This window comes from Leptidea sinapis, chromosome 30 (genome assembly GCF_905404315.1).
Source record: "Leptidea sinapis chromosome 30, ilLepSina1.1, whole genome shotgun sequence".
In the NCBI taxonomy this organism is placed as follows: Eukaryota; Metazoa; Arthropoda; class Insecta; order Lepidoptera; family Pieridae; genus Leptidea; species Leptidea sinapis.
Genome location: NC_066294.1, coordinates 3,230,418 through 3,255,303, shown reverse-complemented (window position 1 = coordinate 3,255,303; position 24,886 = coordinate 3,230,418). Strand labels below are relative to the sequence as shown.

General features: G+C 35.7%; 1 protein-coding gene and 1 long non-coding RNA gene across 3 annotated transcripts; one reads left to right on the top strand and one right to left on the bottom strand.

Moving 5' to 3' along the window:
- Positions 1-1,479: 1,479 nt before the first annotated feature.
- Positions 1,480-8,469, top strand: LOC126973933 (uncharacterized). The gene is made up of 2 exons (XR_007731436.1): positions 1,480-1,750; positions 8,212-8,469. It is a non-coding gene; the product is annotated as an uncharacterized LOC126973933 (long non-coding RNA).
- A 3,707-nt stretch (positions 8,470-12,176) lies between these two features.
- Positions 12,177-23,862, bottom strand: LOC126973922 (glutathione S-transferase 2-like). 2 transcript variants are annotated; one of them, XM_050821296.1, is made up of 5 exons: positions 23,695-23,862; positions 20,770-20,906; positions 18,189-18,356; positions 14,086-14,228; positions 12,177-12,646 (listed from the first exon to the last, which is right to left on the bottom strand). In XM_050821296.1, exons 2-5 carry the CDS (start codon positions 20,900-20,902, stop codon positions 12,476-12,478), a joined length of 615 nt encoding a protein of 204 aa, XP_050677253.1. In that variant the 5' UTR covers positions 20,903-20,906; positions 23,695-23,862; the 3' UTR covers positions 12,177-12,475. The 2 variants fall into 2 exon arrangements, with proteins under 2 accessions (XP_050677253.1, XP_050677254.1); XM_050821297.1 differs by lacking the exon at positions 23,695-23,862 and adding an exon at positions 22,961-22,985.
- Between the last annotated feature and the right edge of the window lie 1,024 nt (positions 23,863-24,886).

Genomic DNA, 24,886 nt, shown 5'->3' with positions numbered 1-24,886 from the left:
TTAAAAATAATAGAAAGGGGTGCAGAAAGTTCAACATGACATAATTTAACGAAATGTGACGGTATTCCATCCGGACCGGGTCCTTTATTCGGATTTAGATTTTTATAACTCTACTTACATCATCCATTTGAACAACAATACTGCTGAGACAGTCTAAATTACTATTATGGGCGTTAGTAACAAAATCACATGACATATTAGCCTCATACACAGTGTGAAAATAGTCTGCAAAAATTTGACATATCTGGTTACCATCTGTAGCAATTCTGTTATCTAATTGAACAGTAGGTGGAATAAGTGAGCATTTATTTTTATTTTTTACATAATTCCAAAATAACTTACTGCTACCTTTTTTAAGACTAGACTCGATATTACTTATATAAGTGATGTAATCTTGCATCATTTTCTTTGATCTTTTACGCAGAAAAGAAAAGGTATCATAATCCCGGGGGTTTTTAAATTTTTTGAACTTTTGGTGATATTTATCCTTTTCCTTTAAACATTTAATTAAAGAGTTGCTAAACCAAACTGGTATAGATGATCTACGTTGCTGTTTGTAAGGTGTATTATTTTGAATTACATTATTTAGAACTTTATAGAAGTTAGCCAGATCATTATCTATGTCAGTAGATGAGAGAAGTGAATGCCAATTGATATTGTTAAATTCTTCTTTACATTTTTCAAAGTTACACTTACTAAAATTAAATGTCTGACTACGTTGACAATATTTAAGTACTGGTTTAGAAATACCATGATTCACACTGACCTCAAAGGCAGGATGGTGTACATCTTCTCGAGACAAGGCTTGAGATGGCTCAAGTGATACGGAAATTTGGCGGGAGAAAAATAGATCAAGCGTATGATTATTTCTATTTTTAATATAATTATGTTGTTTAAGGTTGCCAATTGACATTAAGTCTAATAAAAATCTAACTCGTGTGTCCATAATTGCAAAATTAGACTCTACAGTTTTTGATACATTATCTATATGCCAGTTTAGATTGGGCGTATTGAAATCACCTAGTAAAATTAAAGACTCATCTGTGTTTGATAGAATATCACTAGTTTTATGATAAAACATTTTTAACTTTTCTATAGATAGGTCCGGCGGCAGATATACAAGACCCAATTTAGTACTTATGGTTTTGTGCTTATCGTCACTTTTACCGCACCTTTTACTTATACCGCATTGTCGAACGCACAAAATCTAGTAATAATAATAATTTTGTGGGAATATGGTCCGCTACCTGTTCGGTCGGACCAAATCCGCCCACGTGTTGAGGCTTGGGGAATAATTATCTGGAAGTACTTTGGACTCGAAATAACAAATATTACGCAACATTTAAGTCCCTTGTAAACAAACTTATCTGAGCAAAATAACCTCAAAATCAACGTTATAAGGTCCATAGTTAAACAATTAATAATTAACCATATACAGTAATGTAATTTATAACAGTTTCTCTCGAAGAAGTTTCAAATGACGGAACCGGTCAGGCTCGGCTTCAACACGCAATACACAGTCTCAGAGCCAGTTTAACTGTGATCAGTTTACGACTTACTTCCATTTATTGTTGGATTTAAGACTCTTAAAAATATTTGTTGACTATTTTTCTCCCTCTCCTATTGGAGAGAAGTTTAGTAAATTGTGGTTAACGATTGTTAATTAGCGCATATATTTAATTAGAGCTAATTGTTAAACTTAATTGAGACAAATTCGTCATTGACCATTGCAACATGGCTTCTCCATCAAGTAAGTCGATATTTTGTAATTAATATTTAATTATTAAGAACTAAAACCTTGAAATGCTAAGTTTGGACTAAAACTAACATAATATTTAAATTTTTAACTATTTTTTTTTGTTCCTTATTGACACGAAAACTTTAGTAGGAAACATTTGCAATTATTGAAAATTGAATTAGTTTTAATTTGTACTTATGTAGTCTTAATACTTTTCAATTTTGAATTTACCTGATGTCGGAGTTAAAATATATCAAAGTAAATTTAATATCTGTTTTTGTTTTCAATATATTAAGATATTTAGATTGATAACTATCCGGAATAATAATTGAATAATCGTCTTTTATCTGCGTGTAGGTTAAATGTTGAAATAGCTTTTTTAATCTAGAAATTACTAAAGGGCATAAAAGCATGGACTTTAATGGTAGGCTCCCATAATTATATGAGTTTATCTCGAGATTTTACAACTAAACTAAATATCCTATATACTTATATAGCCTATAAAAATACGTAAATAAATAGCCTATAAAAGAATTTAAATAGGAAATTATTGGATAGATTTTTTGATGTCAGTTCAAACACTACCACCCCTACCGAAATATATGACGCTCTGATAGAGAAGAAACGGCGCAAGAAACCCTCCTTATTGCGCTCTTTTTAATAAAATAAAATATACAATGTTGTACTGTAATTGTGATTGCATATATTTGCATATTGAAAATAATAATAAGTTAGTCCAAGGCTGTCCAATCACTTAGATATTCAGCTGTGGAGGTAGTAATCTTACTATAAATAAAACGAAGATTTACGACAGAGACATTTTTTTAATAATGCTTTAAATTATCATACCGTAATTATAATATAGAAAACATTTAGGTACCAATGTTAGTAATAAAAATAATGATAAGATCTAATAAACTGGTTCATTAGGTTTTAATATTATTTTGGCCTCAACTGCTAGTCGGTCGTTATCTCGACTTCTAACTTGAAATTCAATATTATCTTAATATCAACAACTTTACGCAAAATTCTCAGCAGTATTAATTACCTATATCATTTGGTTTTAAAAACAAGTTCCTTTCAAAAAGGTAATAAGTAGATAGTTTAAATTACGTAAGGCCCGGTATCCACCAAAGCGGAGAGGAGATAAGCCGCCAAGCTATCAGGTTATTTCCACCAAAGCGAGAGGAGATGTGAGCTGTGCTTTTTTCTCTAATCTCCTCGCCCCTTGATCTCTCGACGCGGCACCAAATGCTATAGAGCAGGAGTGCTCTAGCTTGAACTCACGGGTCTTTCCTTTCAGAGGAATCATTGTCGACTCTCTCCTAAGCTGACATGTCTTTGATTACCATTCGAATAAAAATACAAGGTTGGACAGTGTCTGTCATATGGGTGGGTTCATCGAACTGTAGTGAAAAGTATGTACATTCCATGATATCATGTTTTAGTTTAACTGCCATGTCTTGACTCGTGACTTCAACACGCCTTGTAACAGTCGGACGAGATAACTGAAATTCTCTAATAGCAGGCATAATCTCTGTTTCATTCTTAAAAACCCAGCAGTTTGGCTGGTCTTGTGAAGATGGTTTGTTCTTTTTTTAAACATATTATCAAATCACGTACTTTTCGTTCTCGTAATACCCTCTGTGACGGAAAATCTTTTTCATAGTTTTTTATGAAACATTTTATGATGCTTCTCTTAGTTCCCAGCTTAGGTATTGCAACTAGCGCACGGCAAATGAGACAAATGCACTTATTTTTTAACATACAAAAGAAAAATTCTTATTTCCTGTCGTTATTAAAATGATACGTTTTACTTTTCTTCGCCGCACTCATTTAGGACTGTTTATCAATAAAGGCATAAAGGCAAAATTGATTCCTTTGGAATTCTTTTTGATGTCATTTCTAATATACTAGATACTACTACCGCTTCGGAAACAAATGGCGCTCTGAGAGAGAAAAAGCGGCGCAAGAAACTCTCCCAGCATTCTTTTTTTGCGCTCTTTTCAATAAAATTATACAATATTGTACAGTCATTTCTATCTCTATAAAATAATCACAATGTAGTCCCAGGCTGTCCAATGATTTAGATATTCAGCTGTGAAGTAATAGGATTTACGACAGAGCCATTTTTTTATAAAACATTTAAATTTATTTATAGATAATGCCTGAACAGAGGCTGGGACTTTATTATAGAAGTGTATACATTTACCCTTAAAGCTATTATGTATCTTATGAAGCCTACTAGAATTAGTTACAAACAATCCCTTATTTCTAGTGTTATAATAATGAAAATCACTATGAAGAGCACAAAGGTGACGATTCAATAGACTGTCATATAGATGTATATCGCCTTAAAGTTAAAATTCAGACTGATTCCTATTTTATATCGGGCGCAATATTTATATCATTGCGAACAAAGTCTCGAATGTCCCGACTAACAGGCAACCCGAAGTTGGCGGGAATCAAAAATGCACCTTTTCTATGACAAGTACCGCGCGTTCCTTTGAAAAAGCCGCCTTTTACCCCTAACAGGGGATTATTACGATAAAATAAAGTGATGAAAGGATTAAACCGGTAGGGCCTAGTTGTGGATCGAAATAAATGTTAATAGTTTATTAATTATATTTTGTTTTCATGACCTAAAATCTATGAATAGTTCTATATCGGATTTTTTTCTCGGACCGACTCAAAAAACACTCGCGATCAACCTGTCAATCGACTGTTTCCGCACCCCCGCTATAGAGTTTAGAGTTTAGACAAATGGGACTCCTCTCCTCTTCTCTTGATCTATTTCCGCCCAAACTAAGCTCAGAGATGTGGAAATAACGAAATCTGATTGATTACTAAGGCACGACACGAGACTCGTGCCAGGTTTTGGCGAGACAACACGTCCCGAGGACGCCTCGTGTAAAGGCGAAACACGTGTCGAGTTGTTTAAAAACAAATATTGGCGGAATTAACACTAAAGAAAACTTAAATCATTTGTATAATTATGGATTTCCGCAAAGTAACGCCTACTTCAATAAATTTACTAAAATACATATCCTCTCCTCTCCGCTTTGGTGGATACCGGGCCTAAGTGTATCATTGTGTGCAACAGTGCATGACTAGTAACTAACCAGTCATAGAAAGCAGTGAGCCGATGTCGTTTGGGTTTCAGTTTGATATACTTACTAATAGAAATCTAATTAATAATGTAATAGAAATGTTATAATTGCTAATAAGTACGCATAGGAAAATTACTGTCGCCTATACAGGGTGTAATCGTTTAGTGTGACCAGGCGATAATTAATATTAATTTATTTGTCTATGAAAATAAGGGACATGACGAGCAGGACGTTCAGTTGATGTTAATTGATACGATAGTTTTGCTACTTTGTTAGGGTAATAATTAATAAACAGTTTTCTTTATTATTAGTACTAAACTTTTTAAATAAGGAAACAAACCATTGGTCTCTAAACCAGCTTAATATATACTCTATCGTAAAAATGTCGGTAACGCAACAGGTAACTGTTGACTCCCACGGTAACCCCACCGAGTAAATCAAATCAAAATCACTTTATTCATGTAGGTCACGGAAATGACACTTATGAATGTCAAAAAAAATTATTTTATTTTATTGATTCTACTGCTACTTCGTAAAGGGTTGAGCTAATGAGATGAAGTAGAAAGAAACTCATTTACAAAGTTTACAAATCATTTCGATTACAATATAATATGTAAAGTGATGCAACAAACATACTCAAACGTCAAATAGACAGTGCCTTACATAAGTAAAGCAAAGGCAAAAAAGTAAACGTAAATTAATATGAAACAAAAGTTATTGAGTACAGTAGCTTCATCATCCACACACACTGTAAATAAATAAAGGTATTCTGTGAGCATTTTATAAGCGATGATATATAAAATATAAATTTTACCGTACACACGGACTAGTAAAAATAAGGACTCCTATTGGACGTGCAGCACTGGTTAGCTAGATGGCGCTAGTTATCAACATTATGCTCATACATAACAGTGTAGCACCAAAACAAGGCGATTAGCGTGTAAATACATAGCCCCACGCACACACTTACACTACTACAGGCCGATAGGCGGCCATTATTAGAATTGTCATCGTCTGTGACAGATCAGTTTGCGTCTCAATAAATTATTTAAAAATGCCGTCGTGCATTGTGAAAAAGTGTAAAAGCGATACTATATAAGTAGCTGTGGCCAGATATGATTATTTAAGAGAGAAAAAATTGTGTAACTGGTATCCCCCGTAACCGCACACACACTAGTAGGTATAACGGTGCTTCACTTGCTAATATCACGGCGCGGAGACCTTCTTTTTTGACTCGTCCGTGACCGTACAATGTTTTCTATTTTTGAAATATAATACTTAGTATTGGTTTCATCAAATATCTGTCATGTCTATAAGAGAGGTTTTTAATGGTTGATATCACCACAAAGTTCACTAACTTATCTTTCTGATATAGGAACAAAGGTTCTTACAAAAATACAACAGAGCATTGTAGAGTATTTAATTTAAAGAGAGAAGTGTATTAAATTCTGTAATAAGTCTTTATATTATATATCATTTAAATCAAGTATGTAAAATTTGTATGTTAGATTATAATGATGTATAGACATGAGACATGAAACAGTTTCTCAAAGAAAAAAAGAAATAAATATTATGACTGTTCATTGTCAGTACATTTATGAGGTTCACAAAAATCGTCACCTTGTTGCTCTTAATAGTGATTTTCATTATTATAACACTAGAAATAAGGGATTGCTTGTAACTAATTCTAGTAGGCTTCATAAGATACATAATAGCTTTAAGGGTAAATGTATACACTTTTATAATAAAGTCCCAGCCACTGTTCAGGCATTATCTATAAATAAATTTAAATGTTTTGTTAAAAAATGGCTCTGTCGTATTTCCAATCACTCCACAGCTGAATATTTAAGTAATCAGACAGCCTGGGACCAGATTATGATTATTTTATAGCAATAGCAAATGTACTGTAAATTATTGTATATTTTTATTAAAAAGAGAGCAAAAAAGAATGGGAGAGTTTCTTGCGCCGCTTCTTCTGAGAGCAGAGCGCCATTTGTTTCCGAATCGGTAATATTTTAGAAATGAAATCAAAAAGAATTCTAAGGGAATCAATTCTGAGAAAATTAATGCCTTTTATGCCTCTTTTTTAGAAATTAATAGACGAGATGAGCAGGACGTTTATTGGATGGTATTTGATACGCCCTGCCCATTACAATGCAGTGATGCTCAGAATTCTTGAAAAACACAATAATTCTGGGTAGCAATACGATAGCGCTCGTCACCTCGAGACATAAAATGTTAAGTCTCATTTGCCCAGTAATTTCACTAGCTACGGCGCCCTTCAGACCGAAACACAATAATGCTTACACATTACTGCTTCACGGCAGAAATAGGCGCCGTTGTGGTACCCATAATCTAGCCGGCATCCTATGCAAAGGAGCCTCCCACTGGTTTAGGCCCTTTATAGGATGTTTCATTTTACTAGCAGCTGAGCGATTTTGTCCAAACAAACAACAGTATTAGCTCAGAAATGAAAGAACAAAATACCGAGCGTACAAAGTAGGTAGGTGTCAGAAGTGCATTGTGCATGAACCTCTGGTATGCATATGCTGCCCTGGTACATGTTGCTACGATGACACATGATTTATACCGCTACGAAAGAGGTTACTATCACCGCTACCATATTTATTTTCTCCTGGTGTCTATGTAGAAATACATCGTGCGCATGACGTCAGAATATATTAAAGTATACTCGCGTCAAACATATGACAATCTCTCCTTCAACTATGATTGCCTGGTAGCAAAACACTGTGTGAAACATGTTTCCTACCTCATTTTCTACCACGTTAAAATATTATGAATTTATGAGTCTGTCTCTTTTTACTGTCTCGCTTTTTCGTTTCATCGACTTTCAAATCACAACGATGCTAAAGTTTTCATATCAATAATTATTCGTGTTCGTATAGGCTATAAACTACAACATTATTGCACTACGAAAACACATCGTGTCCTTGTACGATTGTGATCATTTCGGACGACCCCATGCGCTGAATGTCTTTGTGCTTCAGAAAAGTTCAAAAAGCGCATATACTTTTCTAAAAGGCTGACAATGCTCCTGTGGTTCCTCTGGTGTTACAGGAGTATGTGGACGGTGGAGATCACTTAACATCAGGTGACACGTACCTACGCTCGTTCCTCCCTCCCTTCCCCAAAATATTTTTTTACAATTACATATTTCTATCCCTACAAGGTGATGCAACATAAAAAACTTGAATAATGACTTATTTGAATTGGTAAAAAACCTAAATTATATAAAACTTTCAACTAATCTATAAAAATTGTCAGGTAGATCCAGTCTTGTCTACCGGCATTAAACATTATATCATTCTTCGTATTAATCAAAGTAAAATATTATTATTTCAGCTGCAGTGCTGTTATTAGCGCTGGTATGTCTGGGGACAGCCAGTGCTGCGAGTTCTGGAGCACCAGGCCTGAAATGCTTCTGCCCCGGAGTCTACAAGCCAGTCTGCGGCTCTGATGGCCTGGTGTACTCCAACGCCAAATGTATGTTCTGCGCCAACTCAACCCTGACGGTTGTCAAACATGGAACATGTACTCCGACATATTATAATATAAACGACTATTAAATAAAATTAAATGACTATTAAATGTTTATTTCTTTATTTTGTTTTATTGCTACGACCTTCTAGATCATATGATTAGGTAGTAATCTGTAGTGGCGCGTTAACTTAATATATACTTACTAGCTGACCCGGAAAACGTTGTATTGCCATATAAATTATTTTAAGTGTTCGACCGTTTTTTCTCAGACTTACTTTTTAAAGCCGACAACCACGACCACGAAAAAGTCTTCTTTCGGGTTAATATAATATATTTAATATATATAAGACACTCACAAAAGATGGATTCTATTCTTTCAATAGACAACATTTCAACCTATTGGTAAGAAAATTTTTAAAATCGTTGCAGTAGATCCAGAGATTATCATTATGAGAAAGTATTTTATTTATTCGTCAACATTTCAATGTTTTTATATTATTTTGCTATTCGGATCGGAGACAAATCCAACAAATTAAAAAATCATTAAAATCAACCCAGCCGTTCTCCAGATATAAGAACAACTGTGATCATTTATGATTTAATTTTATCGTAAAATTATAAATATTATTATATATATATATTCTCTTTTTTATAATAGGTGTGTTGTAGTATTTGCGCCTATATGCATTACAATATGTATTTTTGTAACTCCTACGGGCTTTACACGGCAAATATGTAATGCTCGCAGATTGCAGTAGTTTTTGCGGGAAGAAGTAATAAACACACACAAACATTCCTATTTATTACATTAGTAGGATTTTAGTTAAACTTTTTATTTCTAAAAAAAAATATTGGTTAAAAGTAGAGACGACCAGTTAACCAGTGGCTCCTTTGCACAGGATGCCGGCTAGATTATGGGTACCACAACGGCGCCTATTTCTGCCGTGAAGCAGTAATGTAAGGGCGTTGTAGCTAGTGAAATTACTGGGCAAATGAGACTTTACATCTTATGTCTCAAGGTGACGAGCGCAGTTGTAGTGCCGCTCAGATTTTTTGGGGTTTTTCAAGAATCCTGAGGGGATTACTGCATTGTAAATGGGCAGGGCGTATCAATAACCATCAGCTGAACGTCCTGCTCGTCTCGTCCCTTATTTCCACAAAATGTAAATTTTTCACAAAAAAAAATAACAACAATTTAACAATGGAAGAATATTGCATCTTTTCCGTGATTATATTAGTATAGCCAGCCTCGACTCGACTTTATTCACATAGATTAGATATGTTAGTAGCCAGCCTCGACTTGGCCCACGTAGATCAAACATATTAGTAGCCAGCCTCGACTTGGCTCACGTAAATTAGATATATAAGTAGCCAGCCTCGACTTGGCCCACGTAGAAGAGATATATTAGTAGCCAGCCTCGACTTGGCCCACGTAGATCAGATATATTAGTAGCCACGTCGACTTGGCCCACGTAGAACAGATATATTAGTAGCCAGCCTCGACTTGACCCACGTAGAACAGATATATTAGTAGCCAGCCTCGACTTGGCCCACGTAGAACAGATATATTAGTAGCCAGCCTCGACTTGCCCCACGTAGATCAGATATTTTTCAATTCAATTCAATTCAAATATTTTTATTCAAAATAGGATTTATAATCACTTATTGAACGTCAAAATCTACCACCCATTCAAAAGAGACTGCCTCAGACCTGAGAAGAATGGGCGCAAGAAACTCAGCGTGCTTTTTTTTTTAATATAAAATATGGATTACAATGTAATATCGTACAATAAACATTAATAATTAAAGAGCCTGAGGGTGTTCGCTTTAATCCCAGTCCGTGGTGTCATTAAGAAAATCGTTTATGCTATAATAACCTTTCCCACACCATCGTTTTTTAACAATTCTTTTAAATTTCGTAACACATTTGTTTTGTACATTTTCTGGGATCATATTGTAGAAGCATATACATCGCCCAACAAAAGACTTACTAACTCGACCCAACCGAGTAGTAGGCATAACAAGTTTATGTTTGTTCCTCGTGTTAACATTATGAATGTCACAGTTATATTAGTAGCCAGCCTTGACTTGCCCCACGTAAATCAGATATATTAGTAGCCAGGTCGACTTGGCCTACGTAGATCAGATATATTAGTAGCCACGTCGACTTGGCCCACGTAGAACAGATATATTAGTAGCCAGCCTCGACTTGGCCCACGTAGAACAGATATATTAGTAGCCAGCCTCGACTTGGCCCACGTAGAACAGATATATTAGTAGCCAGCCTCGACTTGGCCCACGTAGATCAGACATATTAGTAGCCAGCCTCGACTTGGCTCACGTAGAACAGATATATTAGTATCCAGCCTCGACTTGGCCCACGTAGAACAGATATATTAGTAGCCAGCCTCAACTTGGCCCACGTAGAACAGATATATTAGTAGCCAGGTCGACGTGGCCCACGTAGATCAGATATATTAGTAGCCAGCCTTGACTTGCCCCACGTAGATCAGATATATTTCTAGCCAGCCTCGTCTTGGCCCATGTAGATTTAATTTAGATTGCATATCCAATCTAATTTGGTTTCAATTCCAAAATAATGTCTGCCTATGTTTGCTTCCATGAGCATTCCCAGCGAAAATCAAAATTAGTACAGACGTTTTGAAAGTCAGTCAACAGATATATTTTTTAATTATTGTTGTATAATTGGGTAGGTACTTACCGTATAAACATATTGTGTTAATGTTTAATATTTGAAACAAACACTTACCTATATTTTATACTAGCTGACCCGGCAAACGTTGTTTTGCCATATAAAGTATAATTCACGCGATAGTTTTATTCGATTTTACATCTTGTGTTACAAAATAGCAATTTTATTACGGATCCCTAATTTTGAAAAAAAAACATAGCCTATAGCCTTCCTCGATAAATGGACTACCCAACACTGAAATAATCATTCAAATCGGACCAGTAGTACCAGGGATTAGCGCGTTCAAACAAACACTGCAGCTTTATAATATTATATTTATTTTATATAAAATTATCTTGTTTGTTCTCTCTCTCCCATGTCCAGCAGTGGACGTCTTCCGGCTATTGATTGATGATACTCGTAATAATAATGTTCTCATACCACAATAAAACTTAGGTATCTAAACGTGTTACTGCGTGTAAACATCATTTATCAAGTTTTTTTGTTAACCCTTGCACTTAGATTACGGATTTATCTTCGCTGCGCTCCAAATAGATACCACACTACCTAAGAACAATAGCTTTTTTTATTGCGGCAACTATTAGATGCTTGTGTGCGTGGCATCTTGACACTCACTAATGGCATCTTTCAAATTTTGTAACATACGCTTTATGTTATATTACATTGAAATTAATAAAATACTTACTGATTGTGTCTTTCTTATTTCTTGTTGTATTCTTTTTACAAGGTTTTACTTACTACGCAACCTCTCATTTTATTTTAAATTATTAGCAAAGTTTATCAGAAGATATGGCACGTCAACGTCACACATTGTTCGAGACTGGCTCGAGTACGCCCACTTGGGCGTAGTATTTGTTACCGCACTTTGCGACTACGCCTGTGGTGTCGAATTGGAGCGCAGGGGAGACCAAAGATTGTTTTTTATTCAAAATACCTAATAGTTATGTCTTTTCTACATTTCGTCACCATTCGAATAAAACACAAAAATATGTTAGTCTTCATGAAAGCAGGAGTTAATTTTTCTTCTATACCAGCAATTATGTGCTGAATGTGTCAGATAATTTCTACGAGGAGCCGTTACAATGTGATGAAAGATAAGAAATAATTCATTGGAAAAAAATATACAAAAAATTTATTTCCAAAAACCAGTACCTACATATGTATAATTAGGTAAACTTAAATATTGTGATATTTAACAGAAGTATTGGGAACGATATTATATTTTTCAACAAACATTATTTTAAATGCATATTTAGTGGCATACAATCAAATAAAATTAATTTGTCGTTTAAGTTACAAATTTATATGACAAAAATATGTTTAAAACTATCAAAGAGTTTTCATATTGTTTAAATTTAATTGTTATTTTGAGAAGCCATTTTATAAAAACGATTTGAAGTCGACACAGTTTCTCTACCAGTCACATTGCGGTGCAGCATCACAGAAAGCCTTCACTGTTGGGATTGTCAGCACAGAATCTTTAATCTTCTTGATGTTTGGATATTTTTGATCGAGGTCTGGCATCTGTAGGTGCAGCTTGAAGCAGTCATACATACCGGCAATCAAGAAGTCACCCCATGTTAACTAAAAAACAATAAGATTATACTGCTATGGTGCAAAACAGCCAATATTTATATGATTTTTATGCTACAGTAGCGAGCTATGTGTTATAGTTATAACTTAGTTCCTAGAGAACTATTAAACTAACTAAACTTAAACATAAAATATTGTATTAAAAAAGAGATATCTTAGGCAATTTTTTTTTGAATTATAGAAAATGTCGAATATATCAAAAAGCAAGGGAATTTTACTAATGCTCATTGGCGATGAATGATCACACATATCGTAAACAATCGCTACTGGGTGCCGTTGATTTATTTACAAACAGTTTTCTTGTGGCTAATCTGAAAGCGGCCTTGAAGGGAGCGCCCAGTGGGAGACTCCTTTGCACAGGATGCCGGCTAGATTATGGGTACCACAACGGCGCCTATTTCTGCCGTGAAGCAGTAATGTGTAAACATTATTGTGTTTCGGTCTGAAGGGCGCCGTAGCTAGTGAAATTACTGGGCAAATGAGATCTAACATCTTATATTTCAAGGAGACAAGCGCAATTGTAGTGCCGCTCAGAATTTTTGTGTGTTTTCAGTCATCCTCAGCGTCACTGCATTGTAATGCGCAAGGCGTATCAATTGTCATGAACTGAACGTCCTGCTCGTCTCGTCCCTTATAAAAAAGGCGAATTGATGTCTGATACGTTCTAGCGGTGTCATGATCATATGGCATGATACTGTATAGTTACAGAGAGCCTTATTTATCCTGGGTACAATCTACGAATATTATAATTATACTCTTCATTTTAATTTTATCGTATTTTCTACATTTATATATATAACATATTTATAAAAAAACAATACTACATATATGAATATAAAAAAAACAGTCCCGCCGGCGTTGGTTCACGACAATTCCGCCGGTGGTTAGGGCGACAGACTGAGGAACTTCCATGTTCCGCACGACTCGTGCCGTTCCCAAAACAGCTGCTTTCTGTAACTGACCCTTAATCCACTTATTAAGCGAGAGCCTCTTGAGATGATGGTCGAGGCTCTTTGCTATAAGACAGTTTACGGAAATGACTATTGGGACAATTATTCTTGAATCAACATCCCACATGTCTGTAACCTCGTGTGCCAGGTCAAGGTACTTCGACAATTTGTCTATTTCAGCTTTCACAAGGTTATCATCACACGGAACGGTGATATCAACAATAAATGCCGACGCTCTAACCGATCTACCAACACAATATCAGGCTTATTAGCAATGATAGTTCTGACGGTGATGATAGATCAGTCCCAGGAGAGCTTGGCACGGCTGTTTTCCAGAACTGGCTCCGGAGTATACCTACTATTAGAGATTATTATTATTATTATAACGGCATATAAGAAAGACCCGCTAAGCATGCAATGACTAAACTCAATAACCGTGCCCTTATCATTAATATCAGGTACGTTCCATTCTCGACTGACCTTTCCCAATGCAATGTGCCCATTATTGCTGGCGATTATTTCATCCAGCTTCTTCAAAACGACCGGGTAGAAATCCTTTGCTAGCTCATTGTGCTTTTTAGCCTTGACATTCTCATCGCTCTCGTAGTGAACAGCAGAAGCCTCTGGAAAACAATAAAATAATATTTGAGGAAATGAATTTCTGCCAAATATGATCTAAAACGACTTTAACTTGATAGGATTAAATTTACAACACTGGGTAGTTCATATCATCATAATCATCAGCCGGAAGACGTCCACTGCTGGACAAAGGCCTACCCCAAAGATATCCACAACGATCGGTCCTGCGCTGAACTCATCCAACGTATTCCGACCAGATCGTCGGTACAGCTTGTGGGGGACCAACATTGCATCTTCCGGTACGTGGTCACCATTCGAGGACTTTACTGCCGGCCATCTGTCCGTCAAACTATGTGCCCTGCCTACTGCCACTTCAGGTTCGCAAACATTTGGGCTATGGCGGTAACTTTGGTTCTCCTATGTATCTCCTCATTTCTGATTCGATCTCGCGGGGAAACTCCGAGCATAGCCCTCTCCATTGCCCTCTGAGCGACCATGAGCTTTCTCATAAGGCCCATAGTTAGCGACCACGTCTGCGTACCGTAAGACATCACTAGCAACACACAGTGGTTGTCTTCAAATCAGTGGTTGTCAAAAATCTTCGTTTTCAGACATTGTGATATTTGGGACGAGAGGATTTTACGGAGCTTCTCGAACGCAGCCCATCTGAGTTGGATTCGACGACTGACCTCGTTTTTCAGCTCATATTCAAATTCAAATTCAAATATTTTTATTCAAAATAGGATGTGACATCACTTATTGAAAGTCAAAAACTACCACCCATCCCAAATTGAATGCCTCAGATCTGAGAAGAATGGGCGCACAAACTCAGCGGGCTTTTTTTTTTCATCGAATAAATATGTTTACAAAGTAATATTGAACAATTAAACTTATTATTTAATAGCCTGAGGGCGGTCACTCCATTCCCAATCTGTGGTATCATTAAGAAAGTCATTTATGTTATAGTAACCTTTACTACACAAACGTTTTTTAACAATTCTTTTGTTTTGAACATTTTCTGGGATATTGTTGTAAAAGCATATACATCGCCCCACAAAAGACTTACTAACTCGACTTAGCCGAGTAGTAGGCATCATAAGTTTATGTCTGTTCCTGGTGTTAACATTATGGTTATGACAGTTTCTGGCAAATTCACTTATGTGCCTATGGACATACATTACATTATCAAGAATATATTGAGAAGCAACAGTCAAGATGTTAATTTCTTTAAATTTTGCTCTCAATGACTCTTTAGGACCTAGGTTATAAATAGCGCGAATAGCCCTCTTCTGCAGCACAAATATTGTATTAATATCGGCAGCGTTGCCCCATAGCAATATACCATAGGACATAATACTATGGAAATAACTAAAGTATACTAGTCGCGCCGTATCTATGTCAGTTAATTGTCTAATCTTTTTAACCGCGTATGCTGCAGAACTAAGTCTGTTCGCCAATCCTTCAATATGGGGGCCCCATTGTAATTTGGAATCTAGAGTTATGCCAAGAAATATAGCAGATTCCACCGGTTCTATCACCTCTCCGTTTAACAAAACATTTGCATTTACATTTTTGACATTTGGTACGGTAAATTTAATGTATTTAGTTTTCTTGCTATTTAACAATAGGTTATTAGCGCTAAACCAGTACACGATGTCAGATAAAATATCGTTCACTTCGTCATAGCTTGGTTTCTTTTCACTTTGAAAATCAGTGAAGTGTCGTCCGCAAACAATACTACCTTATGTTTTTTCTCTATAAGTTTAGGAAGATCATTTATATAGATAAGGAAGAGGAACGGTCCAAGAATAGACCCTTGTGGTACCCCCATACTGAGAAGAGTCCCAGGAGATCTCTAGATCTCTTGCCATTCACGTCGACCCTCTGAATTCTATTGTTTAGATAAGAAGTCAGAAGATCGAGCGCAGTTCCTTTTATGCCATAGTGGTATAGCTTACTGACCAGCGTTGAATGCTGAACACAATCAAAAGCCTTAGATAAATCACAGAAGATGCCAAGTGCATTCTGCGATTCCTCCCAGGCATCAAAAATATTCTTGATTAGCTCAACACCTGCATCCGTTGTTGAACGTCCCCTAGTAAAGCCAAATTGTTTCAAATGAAGTAACTTATGAGAGTTAAAGTAAGTAAGCTTAAAATTGTTTTTTCAAAAATTTTACTAAGGGTCGGCAAAACCGACACAGGACGATAGTTATTCGGGTCAGAAGAGAAACCCGACTTAAATATTGGTGTAATTTTACTATGTTTCAGAAGGAGAGGAAACACGCCACGACTACTACAATTATTAAAGACTATTGCAAGATATGGTGCTATGACATCAATTATTGAACTTATTATTTTAACAGAAATGCCCCATATATCAGCAGTTTTTTTCATGTCGAGAGACTTAAAAGTTTTAATTATTTCTCCAGGGCTAACAAAACTAAAATTGAAAGTTTGTTGGCATTCTTTAACATTTTCCAGAAGAAGTGACTCAGCAACACTGGTGGAGGAGACAAGAGTGCTTGTGATAGAAACTGGGATGTCAGAAAAAAAATTCTCAAAGGCAGAAGCAACTTCCTGCTGAGATTGAATTATAGTATTGTTTATTGATAAATTGTATTCAATGTTGCGGTCTTTCACTCTTCCAGATTCCCAGTTAATCACATTCCAAGTCATCTTTATTTTATTCGGTGCATTTTTAATTATCTGTCTGATATGCATAGACTTTGCAATAGAACAAACACTTTTAAATAATTAAGAGTATTTTTTAACATACTCGATAAAAGATGTATCATGATTATATTATGATCATATACAGGCTTACATTACCTATTAGCTCTTGGGTGTAAAATTTTCATGAATGCTGATTTACGCATATATTTAGAATCAATAGCTATGTGTCCTTCTGTGAATTTAATTTCGAAAATAGCGATCTTCTTGCAACCGCTCACACATTTTAAGGTGATGAATTAGAATTTCACATCAGAATTTCACATTTAGGGTGATGAATGTGTCTAATTATAACTTCATATTATGTTTTGTTATTTTATATTTATTATGTGTTATGATATTTTTATTCAAAATAGGATTCAAAATTACTTATTGTACGTCAAATCTATCACCCATTCGAACTAATGTCCCTCAGACCTGAGAAGAACGGCCGCAAGAAACTCAGCGGGCTTTTTTTTTTTCATAAAAATATGGAATAGAATGTAATATCGTACAATAAACATTTACTATGAAAGAGCTTGAGGGTGTTCGCTTCATTCCCAGTCTCTGGTATTATTAAGGAAATCATTTATGTTAAAGGTAATAATCTAAAATAATCTTTCCCACACAACTGTTTTTAAACAATTCTTACCATTTGTTTTGTACATTTTCTGGGATCATGTTGTAAAAGCATATACATCGCCCAATAAAAGCTTTACTAACTCGACTTCACCGAGAAGTAGACATAACAAGTTTATCTGTTCGTCGGGTTAATATTATTATTGTCACAGTTTCTAACAAATTCTTTAATGTGCTAATATAGAATACTAGCCGACCCGACAGACGTTGTTCTGTAGATAATAACAAAAAACAGTTTTATAGGAATTTGCCAATAATATTTCAAAAAATCGAGAAATATTTCGTAAAAAATTTGCCCTGTTGTTATAATCTTTAGAATCGTTGTAATTCCAAACCGGATGCAACGGAAAAAACGACAGGTAAGAGACACAAATACAAAAATGTGTAGGATGAAGCCGGCAAAGAATGAGACAGAAATATGCATACTATTTTATTTTTATGTATGACGCGAGTAGGTATACCTTAATATATTCTTATGTCATACGCACGACTTATAACTGCATAGAGAACATAAATATGGTAGCGGTGTTAGAAATGTCTTTGATAGCGGTTGAAATCATGTGTCATCCTAGCAACATGTACCAGGACTTCATATGCAGTTTAGAGGTTCATGTACTTTGTACACACGCATTTTTTTTTTTAAATATTACTCACTTATACGTATATCAACGAAGAAATCAACGTTCTGATCGATTTCAAAGTCTTGTTCTATATCATCACCGACCAGCCCGTACTTCCGACCCAGGAACCTCATGATAGCCAGCGTCTGTGCGTATTTCTTGCCGTTGATCTCTAACACTGGCATCTGACCGAACGGCATACCTGAAATTTAAAAAAAAAGTACCATAGAGAAAGTAGTGGGATGGTCTTAGATTAAGGATTGATCTCCGCTGCGCACCAACTAGATACCACAGACGTAGTCGCAAAGTGTGGCAGCTAATACTACGCCTCAAGTCAGTCTCGAACAATGTGTGCCGTTGACGTCCCACATGTTCTATCAAACTTTGCTAATAATTGAAACAAAAATGCTGAGTTTCGTAGTAAAACTTTGTAAAAATAACACTACAAATGAAATAAGAAAGACACTGGGATCATATATCATTAGTTTCAATGTAAGATATCACGAAGCGTATGTTACAAAATTTGAAAGATGCCATTGAGTGTCAAGATGCCACGCACACAAGCGTACAGCCAATACACACTACAAAATCCTTTAATCTAAGGGTTTGGTATAGTTCAAAATGGCGGACTTGAAGAAACGCGTAAATATGATGTATTTCAGCATTTCAAACTGCGGAAAGTGTTTTACAGCCTGCTATTTACCAATCATAATATTACATTTCATCGGTATTTTAAAACTAACTGCCCTTTTTCTAACAGTCTGTATATAGCGATCATTTTTTACTGTGAGTTTACAAGATGAAAATATTTGTGACGTCACATACTAAAATCTAGAGACTTTGATTTAAAATATTACTAACTCTGTCCTTATTTACAAGGCCAATGTAAGTAGTCCAGGAGGAATCGTCGCATGAGTACAAAAAACTATTCCACCTCAATTTTTTATGGGATCCTCTTCAAACTGCCCTACTGATGATATAAATGCTTGTTGCCATGGGGCAACCCCGTGCCATATTGTTTAAGCCGAAATTATTTAAACAATTGCAAGGAATTATTATTTTAAACCGGACATCATTTTTTATATTCTTTATTCAAATACAAATAAAAAAGGTCCTACGACTTTTCACGATTCATATTTTTAGAGATATGAATTTTAAAAGGTACGAAAATTCATAAATATGGGTACTTTTGACCCATGAAAAATATACTATTAATAAAATAAAATAATATAATATATTATTATAAAAGTAAAGAAAATATAAATAATATTTTTATTTTATTAAAAAAAATCATTGTCGGAGGGTGTCAGCTCGCTGTCCGATCTATAGTAAATATTTAAAAATAGCTATACAGTAATAAACCGCTTTACACGACCTGCGCTGTTTCACTTTTAGGCCCGGTTTCCACCAAAGCGGAGAGATCTCCTCTCCTCTCCGCTTGATCGATTTCCATGAAGCTAAGCGAAGAGGAGATGTCGAAATAACGAAATCTGATTGGTTATCAAAACGCATCCCCTCTCTTCTCCGCTTTGGTGAAAACCGGGCCTGATGCGAATATCAAATCACAGCAACGCACGACGATCCTCTCATCAATGAAGCTCTGATTGAGGTACAGAATAATCTCATCTACGATGAGCAAGAATGAGTAGAAGACAGAGTTTTATCTTCGGGGGAATATAAAATGCTGTCTCAAAAATTTATTCAGGTTTGGACATATTGCAGAGAATAAACAATAATGATGACCGTGGGTCTAACAATTACAAACAGTGTTGGGTGTTTACAATAACGTAAAAAAAACGCTACCCGAAAGACAATAGATGTATTTTTCCGTAAAAAATAATTAATAATATGTACTGCATAAAGTGTTCTTAGAGTTAAAGTGATTGATTAAAATGATTCGTATTTTTTTGCATTAAATTTTGACTAAGTTTAATCATAAACCTCGATATACGCGAATTTCAGCTAACGCGATTAATTCCGGAACGTAAAGCGAGCTATCATTCAATTAATTTTTTTATGGAATAGGAGGACAAACGATCGTACCTGTTGTTAGGTGATCACCGCCGCCCACAATCTCTTGCAACACCAGAAGAATCACAGGAGCGTTGCCGGCCTTTAAGGAAGGTGTACGCGCTTTTTTGAAGGTACCCATGTCGTATCGTCCCGGAAACACCGCACAAGGAAGTTCATTCCACAGCTTTGTAGTACGTGTGGCTCCTTGAAAACCGCACTGTGGAGGACCGCCACACATCCAGATGGTGGGGATGATATCCTAACTTGTGGCGTGTCATGCGAAGGTGGAATTCGGCGGCAGGAATCAGGTTAAACAGCTCTTCGGAACACTCCCCGTGATAAATGCGGTAGAAGACACACACATTTATTAGGATCAATTTGTGATCTTACAGCATGGGAGAGGGGTTTCAAAAATGTAATGTGACAAGCACGGGGGCTAAAATTTCCAATAAAACACGTGTGACGTGATTTATGGATTGGCCCTTATTTAGCACATCACTGCTACACAAGTCCGACAATATCTGAAGCATACGTAATAATGTACCAATCACCATTTCTACCGCCTTATTTTTTAGAATTCTATGGTCTAAATAAATACGCACTTGGTTTAAACGTGGGCCAATCTTCTCCGCTGATTCTTATATCTTCAAACTTCTGATCACCATATGCCAGCAGCATTCTGATACCTTCAGCTAATGCTTTGATGGGGAAGTAGTAGACTTTGACGTTTTCCATGATTCTGAAAAATATTATCAGACAAGATTAAAGGGGATTTTACCAGTTGAAGGCTCCTTTGCACAGGATGCCATCTAAATTATGGGCTTACAAAAAAAATTATTGGCGAGTTGCCAGCACGGGAACCGCGGATATAGCGTTGATAATCTTTGATCAATTTCGATTGTTTGACAGTTTCGAGCTTCTTTAAACATTATGAGACATATCAATCTCAGAGACAGGAAGATCTGTCACGACCAATGGCGTGCTTTATATTATTATAAGCGAAATTCCAGGTAAACTGACTCATCAGGAGATTTATAAGTCCGATTGGCTTATCATTTAGCATACTGTTTTTATGGAAGTAGAGATCCAAGAGATACCAGTGGGAGGCTCCTTTGCACAGGGAGCCGACTAGATTATGGGTACCGGCGCCTATTTCTGCCGTGAAGCAGTATTGTGTAAGCATTACTGTGTTTCGGTCTGTAGGGCGCCGTAGCTTATGAAATTACTGAGCAAATGAGACCTAACATCTTATATCTCAAGGTGACGTGCGCAATTGTAGTGCCGCTCAGAACTTTTGGGGTTTTTCTAGAATCCTGAGCGGCATTGTAATGGGCAGGGCGTATCAATTACCATCAGCTGAACGTCCTGCTCGTATCGTCCCTTAGTTTCATAAAAAATGGGAGTCTGAAACAATCAGGAAATAATATCATTTAATGTTGAAAAGTTTTCACAGAAAGCAGCAAAGGTCACATTTATCTAGATAAAATCTAAAGCGTTATCTAGATATAATCTAAAGGGTCTTTTGCTCTACAGGCTTGAGTTGTTGCTTAACTTGTGAAAGAATAGCATTTTGTGATATATTGCTGAGGTATCATCAGCTTATATATAACTAATAGTAGGTGTCGCAAAAGCTGGCATATGGGTCTGGACTCACAAACAATTATTATCATATAAGTAGGCACTTATACAATAAAATATAATTGTTTGCAGTGACGTCACGTGTGGGATAAAATATTCAAAACTTTACCAGAACTCAATGACGCTCCATACACACGCATATATCATTCACAGTCCGAATCGAAATGCTTTACATCGCTGCTTAGTGACCAAGTATATTTTAAAGAACTGGAGTAAATACAGCAATGTATAGATTATAGCAGTCGAAGCTTATTATGGTGTAATTTGTGGCAAAGTTTGTGGCGTGTTTCATATTTCAGATTTGTTTTTATAAGACGTGATTTGTTTAAATCATTGTCTGTATCCCGCGCTATATGGGTTTTTAACCAGTGGCGTAACTATACTATCTGGGGCCCGTGGCAAATTCTTTTGATGGGGCCCGATCAGTATAAATCACCACGTTGTACTCAGTTTAATTTTAATAAATTTCGAGATTTTCAGCGTACTCAATTACACATTGTACATGTCCCACTAATAGGCTATAGGCCTCCTCTCTAGGCGAGAGGGAATGGTCTATAGTCCCCATCCCCATCCGTATCTCAATGCATTCATCATCTATTCGCTAGCTTTTTGAATCAAAATCTTTTTGTTTAGGTTGGTTGAAATGCTTAACGACTAACATGAAATTGTATCATAGTTGTCTCACTTTGGATTTTTTTGCAGAAATTAGAAAAATATACTTTTTCAATAAAATAAAATACTCAGGTACAATGTAAAAAAAAAAATTTGAGCTCGTGGCCTCTTGGGCTGGGGCCCTCACGGGTCGGGGGCCCGTGGCATTTTGCCAGCCGTGCCACCCTATTGTTACAATACTGTTATTAAGTCTAATATGTTGTGTATGTTATCTTTGATTATTCAACTGTTATTATTGAAGTGATAACTTATTATGGGTAGACCAGCTACCGTAGGCGCTTCGTGCGTAACGACGTGCTACTTCCATCAGAATAAAATCAAGTGAAACAATTTTAACCGTTATATTTTAATAATGGCTAAAATGGTTTAAAAAATATTCATTCAAATTTCTCTGTAATATTTTTTGAAAATCTCCAAGTGTTCGTTTATTAATTACTACTTTTGTATTTAATAATAAATAAAAGTTTAAAGGATTTTTCTTACGTTCGCGACTATCAATGTCGCAATTGTTTTTTGGTTTCTTAGGTGTCCATTATTAGGAGCAAATGCGGAGGGTTCAAGCCCATACAGCCATATTTGTTGATATTCAGTAATTAATTGTCAAAGCCGCCTTTGCAAGATTTTTACAGCAGATACAATGTAAACCTGTAAAAGTAGACCTGTAGAGACCTATAAGTATAAGATATACAATTCCACCATACATTATTTTGTTATATCTTAAAGGGTTTAGAGTTTAGACAGCGTTTTAGTTGCAAGCTCCCAAAACGGCTCACTAAATTCTCCCTTGTCACAATTTTCCTTGGTCTCTCATACCTACCTACGTTAATAAGATGCAACATGCAAGTCGAATAATTGTATTCAGCTTGCAAAACGAATAAAAAACTTTAGGTAGGTAGATATTTAGTCTGTTCCAGAACAGATACTAATTGTACTATTATAATATATTCCTTGCCAATAGATAGACGTAAGTACAAACAAGTATATAGCTATTAAAAATAACATAAGATAACAGTCTTAATTCTAAGTAATAAGTATACTAAAGATAGGCAGTTAAACTGGAATAAATGCACGAAATTCTGACATATGCAGATAACAAAAACAACGTTTACACTTAAGGTGAATATTTTACATAAATATATTATGCAGCCGGCGTCATTTTAACCGATACTATAACAAGGTTACAATTGTAAATATATTCTAGAATGTTCTAAACTCACATGTCCTGTGCGTTCTGCTGTAAACAAGTGATCGTTGTAGAAATATCTGTGTACTGAATCAACTCAGCCAAGCTTCAACTTTAAACTGACAGTAGATTGTTATTTGTATCGAGAATAATACCTAATTGATAAATCAACTTTTGAATGGGCACTCAGCGGACGGGAACCGGCATTTTGACCTTGACCTTGAGAGACAAGAGTTGATTCATATTGCTTGATAATACACTTAAGTACTAATAGAATTTATTTATACTGCACTAATGTATTTATATTACATTCGTGTTTCTTTTAATTTAGACCTTAGTCAAAAGCTTAATAAATCAGATCAATGATATTTAATAGTATAGGTAGGTTACCTAAACTAAATTCGATTTTAAAAATGATTCACTTACGCACACATTAATCATTTAACATTTCAATAGCACACTACATTACGATTATATCTGAAAGAAGCATAGCATGATACAACTATCGCAAGCGAAAAATAGATAAGTCTAACTTGCTGATTGCGTCTTCGTTTAAATTGAAACAATATAGAGTAGGTATTTTATCAGATATGACTTTTGCCCGTACACAGTGATTTATGCCTAAAATACGATTCACTCATGAGTTCATGTAGTAAAAGTTATAAATGAGTAAAACTGCATTGAAATTAGGTAAATAAAGTGTTATTAAAATTTAATTTAATAATTAATTCAAAACCTCTTGACACGCTGATGCGGTTGCACCTTAAAACAAGGTAACTAAAAAGGTAAAAAAGTGCTCTACATTTTTAAGTTAGGCACTAACTTAAAAATTAAACATAATATAACTATTTAACATAATAATTCAAGTAAAATTGCTATGTCATGTATAAGCGAATAATCGTTCGACCTTCTGTTACTGTAAATAAAGACTTTCATCGTCCTCATCATTTCAGCCGGAAGACGTCCATTGCTGGCAAAGGCCTCCCCAAAAGATCGACATGACAATCGGTCCTGCGCTGCCCTCCTACAACTATTCCGGCAATCTTGACCAGATCGTCTGTCCATCTTGTGGGGGGCCTACCTTCGGGGTACGTGACTTCCCTGCTATGAATAGGTTCAACCAAAACGCTGAGAAATAAACCTCTTTGCGATGAAAGAAATGGACACCTGGAAGACGACAGATTTGAAAACCTGTTTCCCAGAAATTAGACCTGTATAAATGGGTT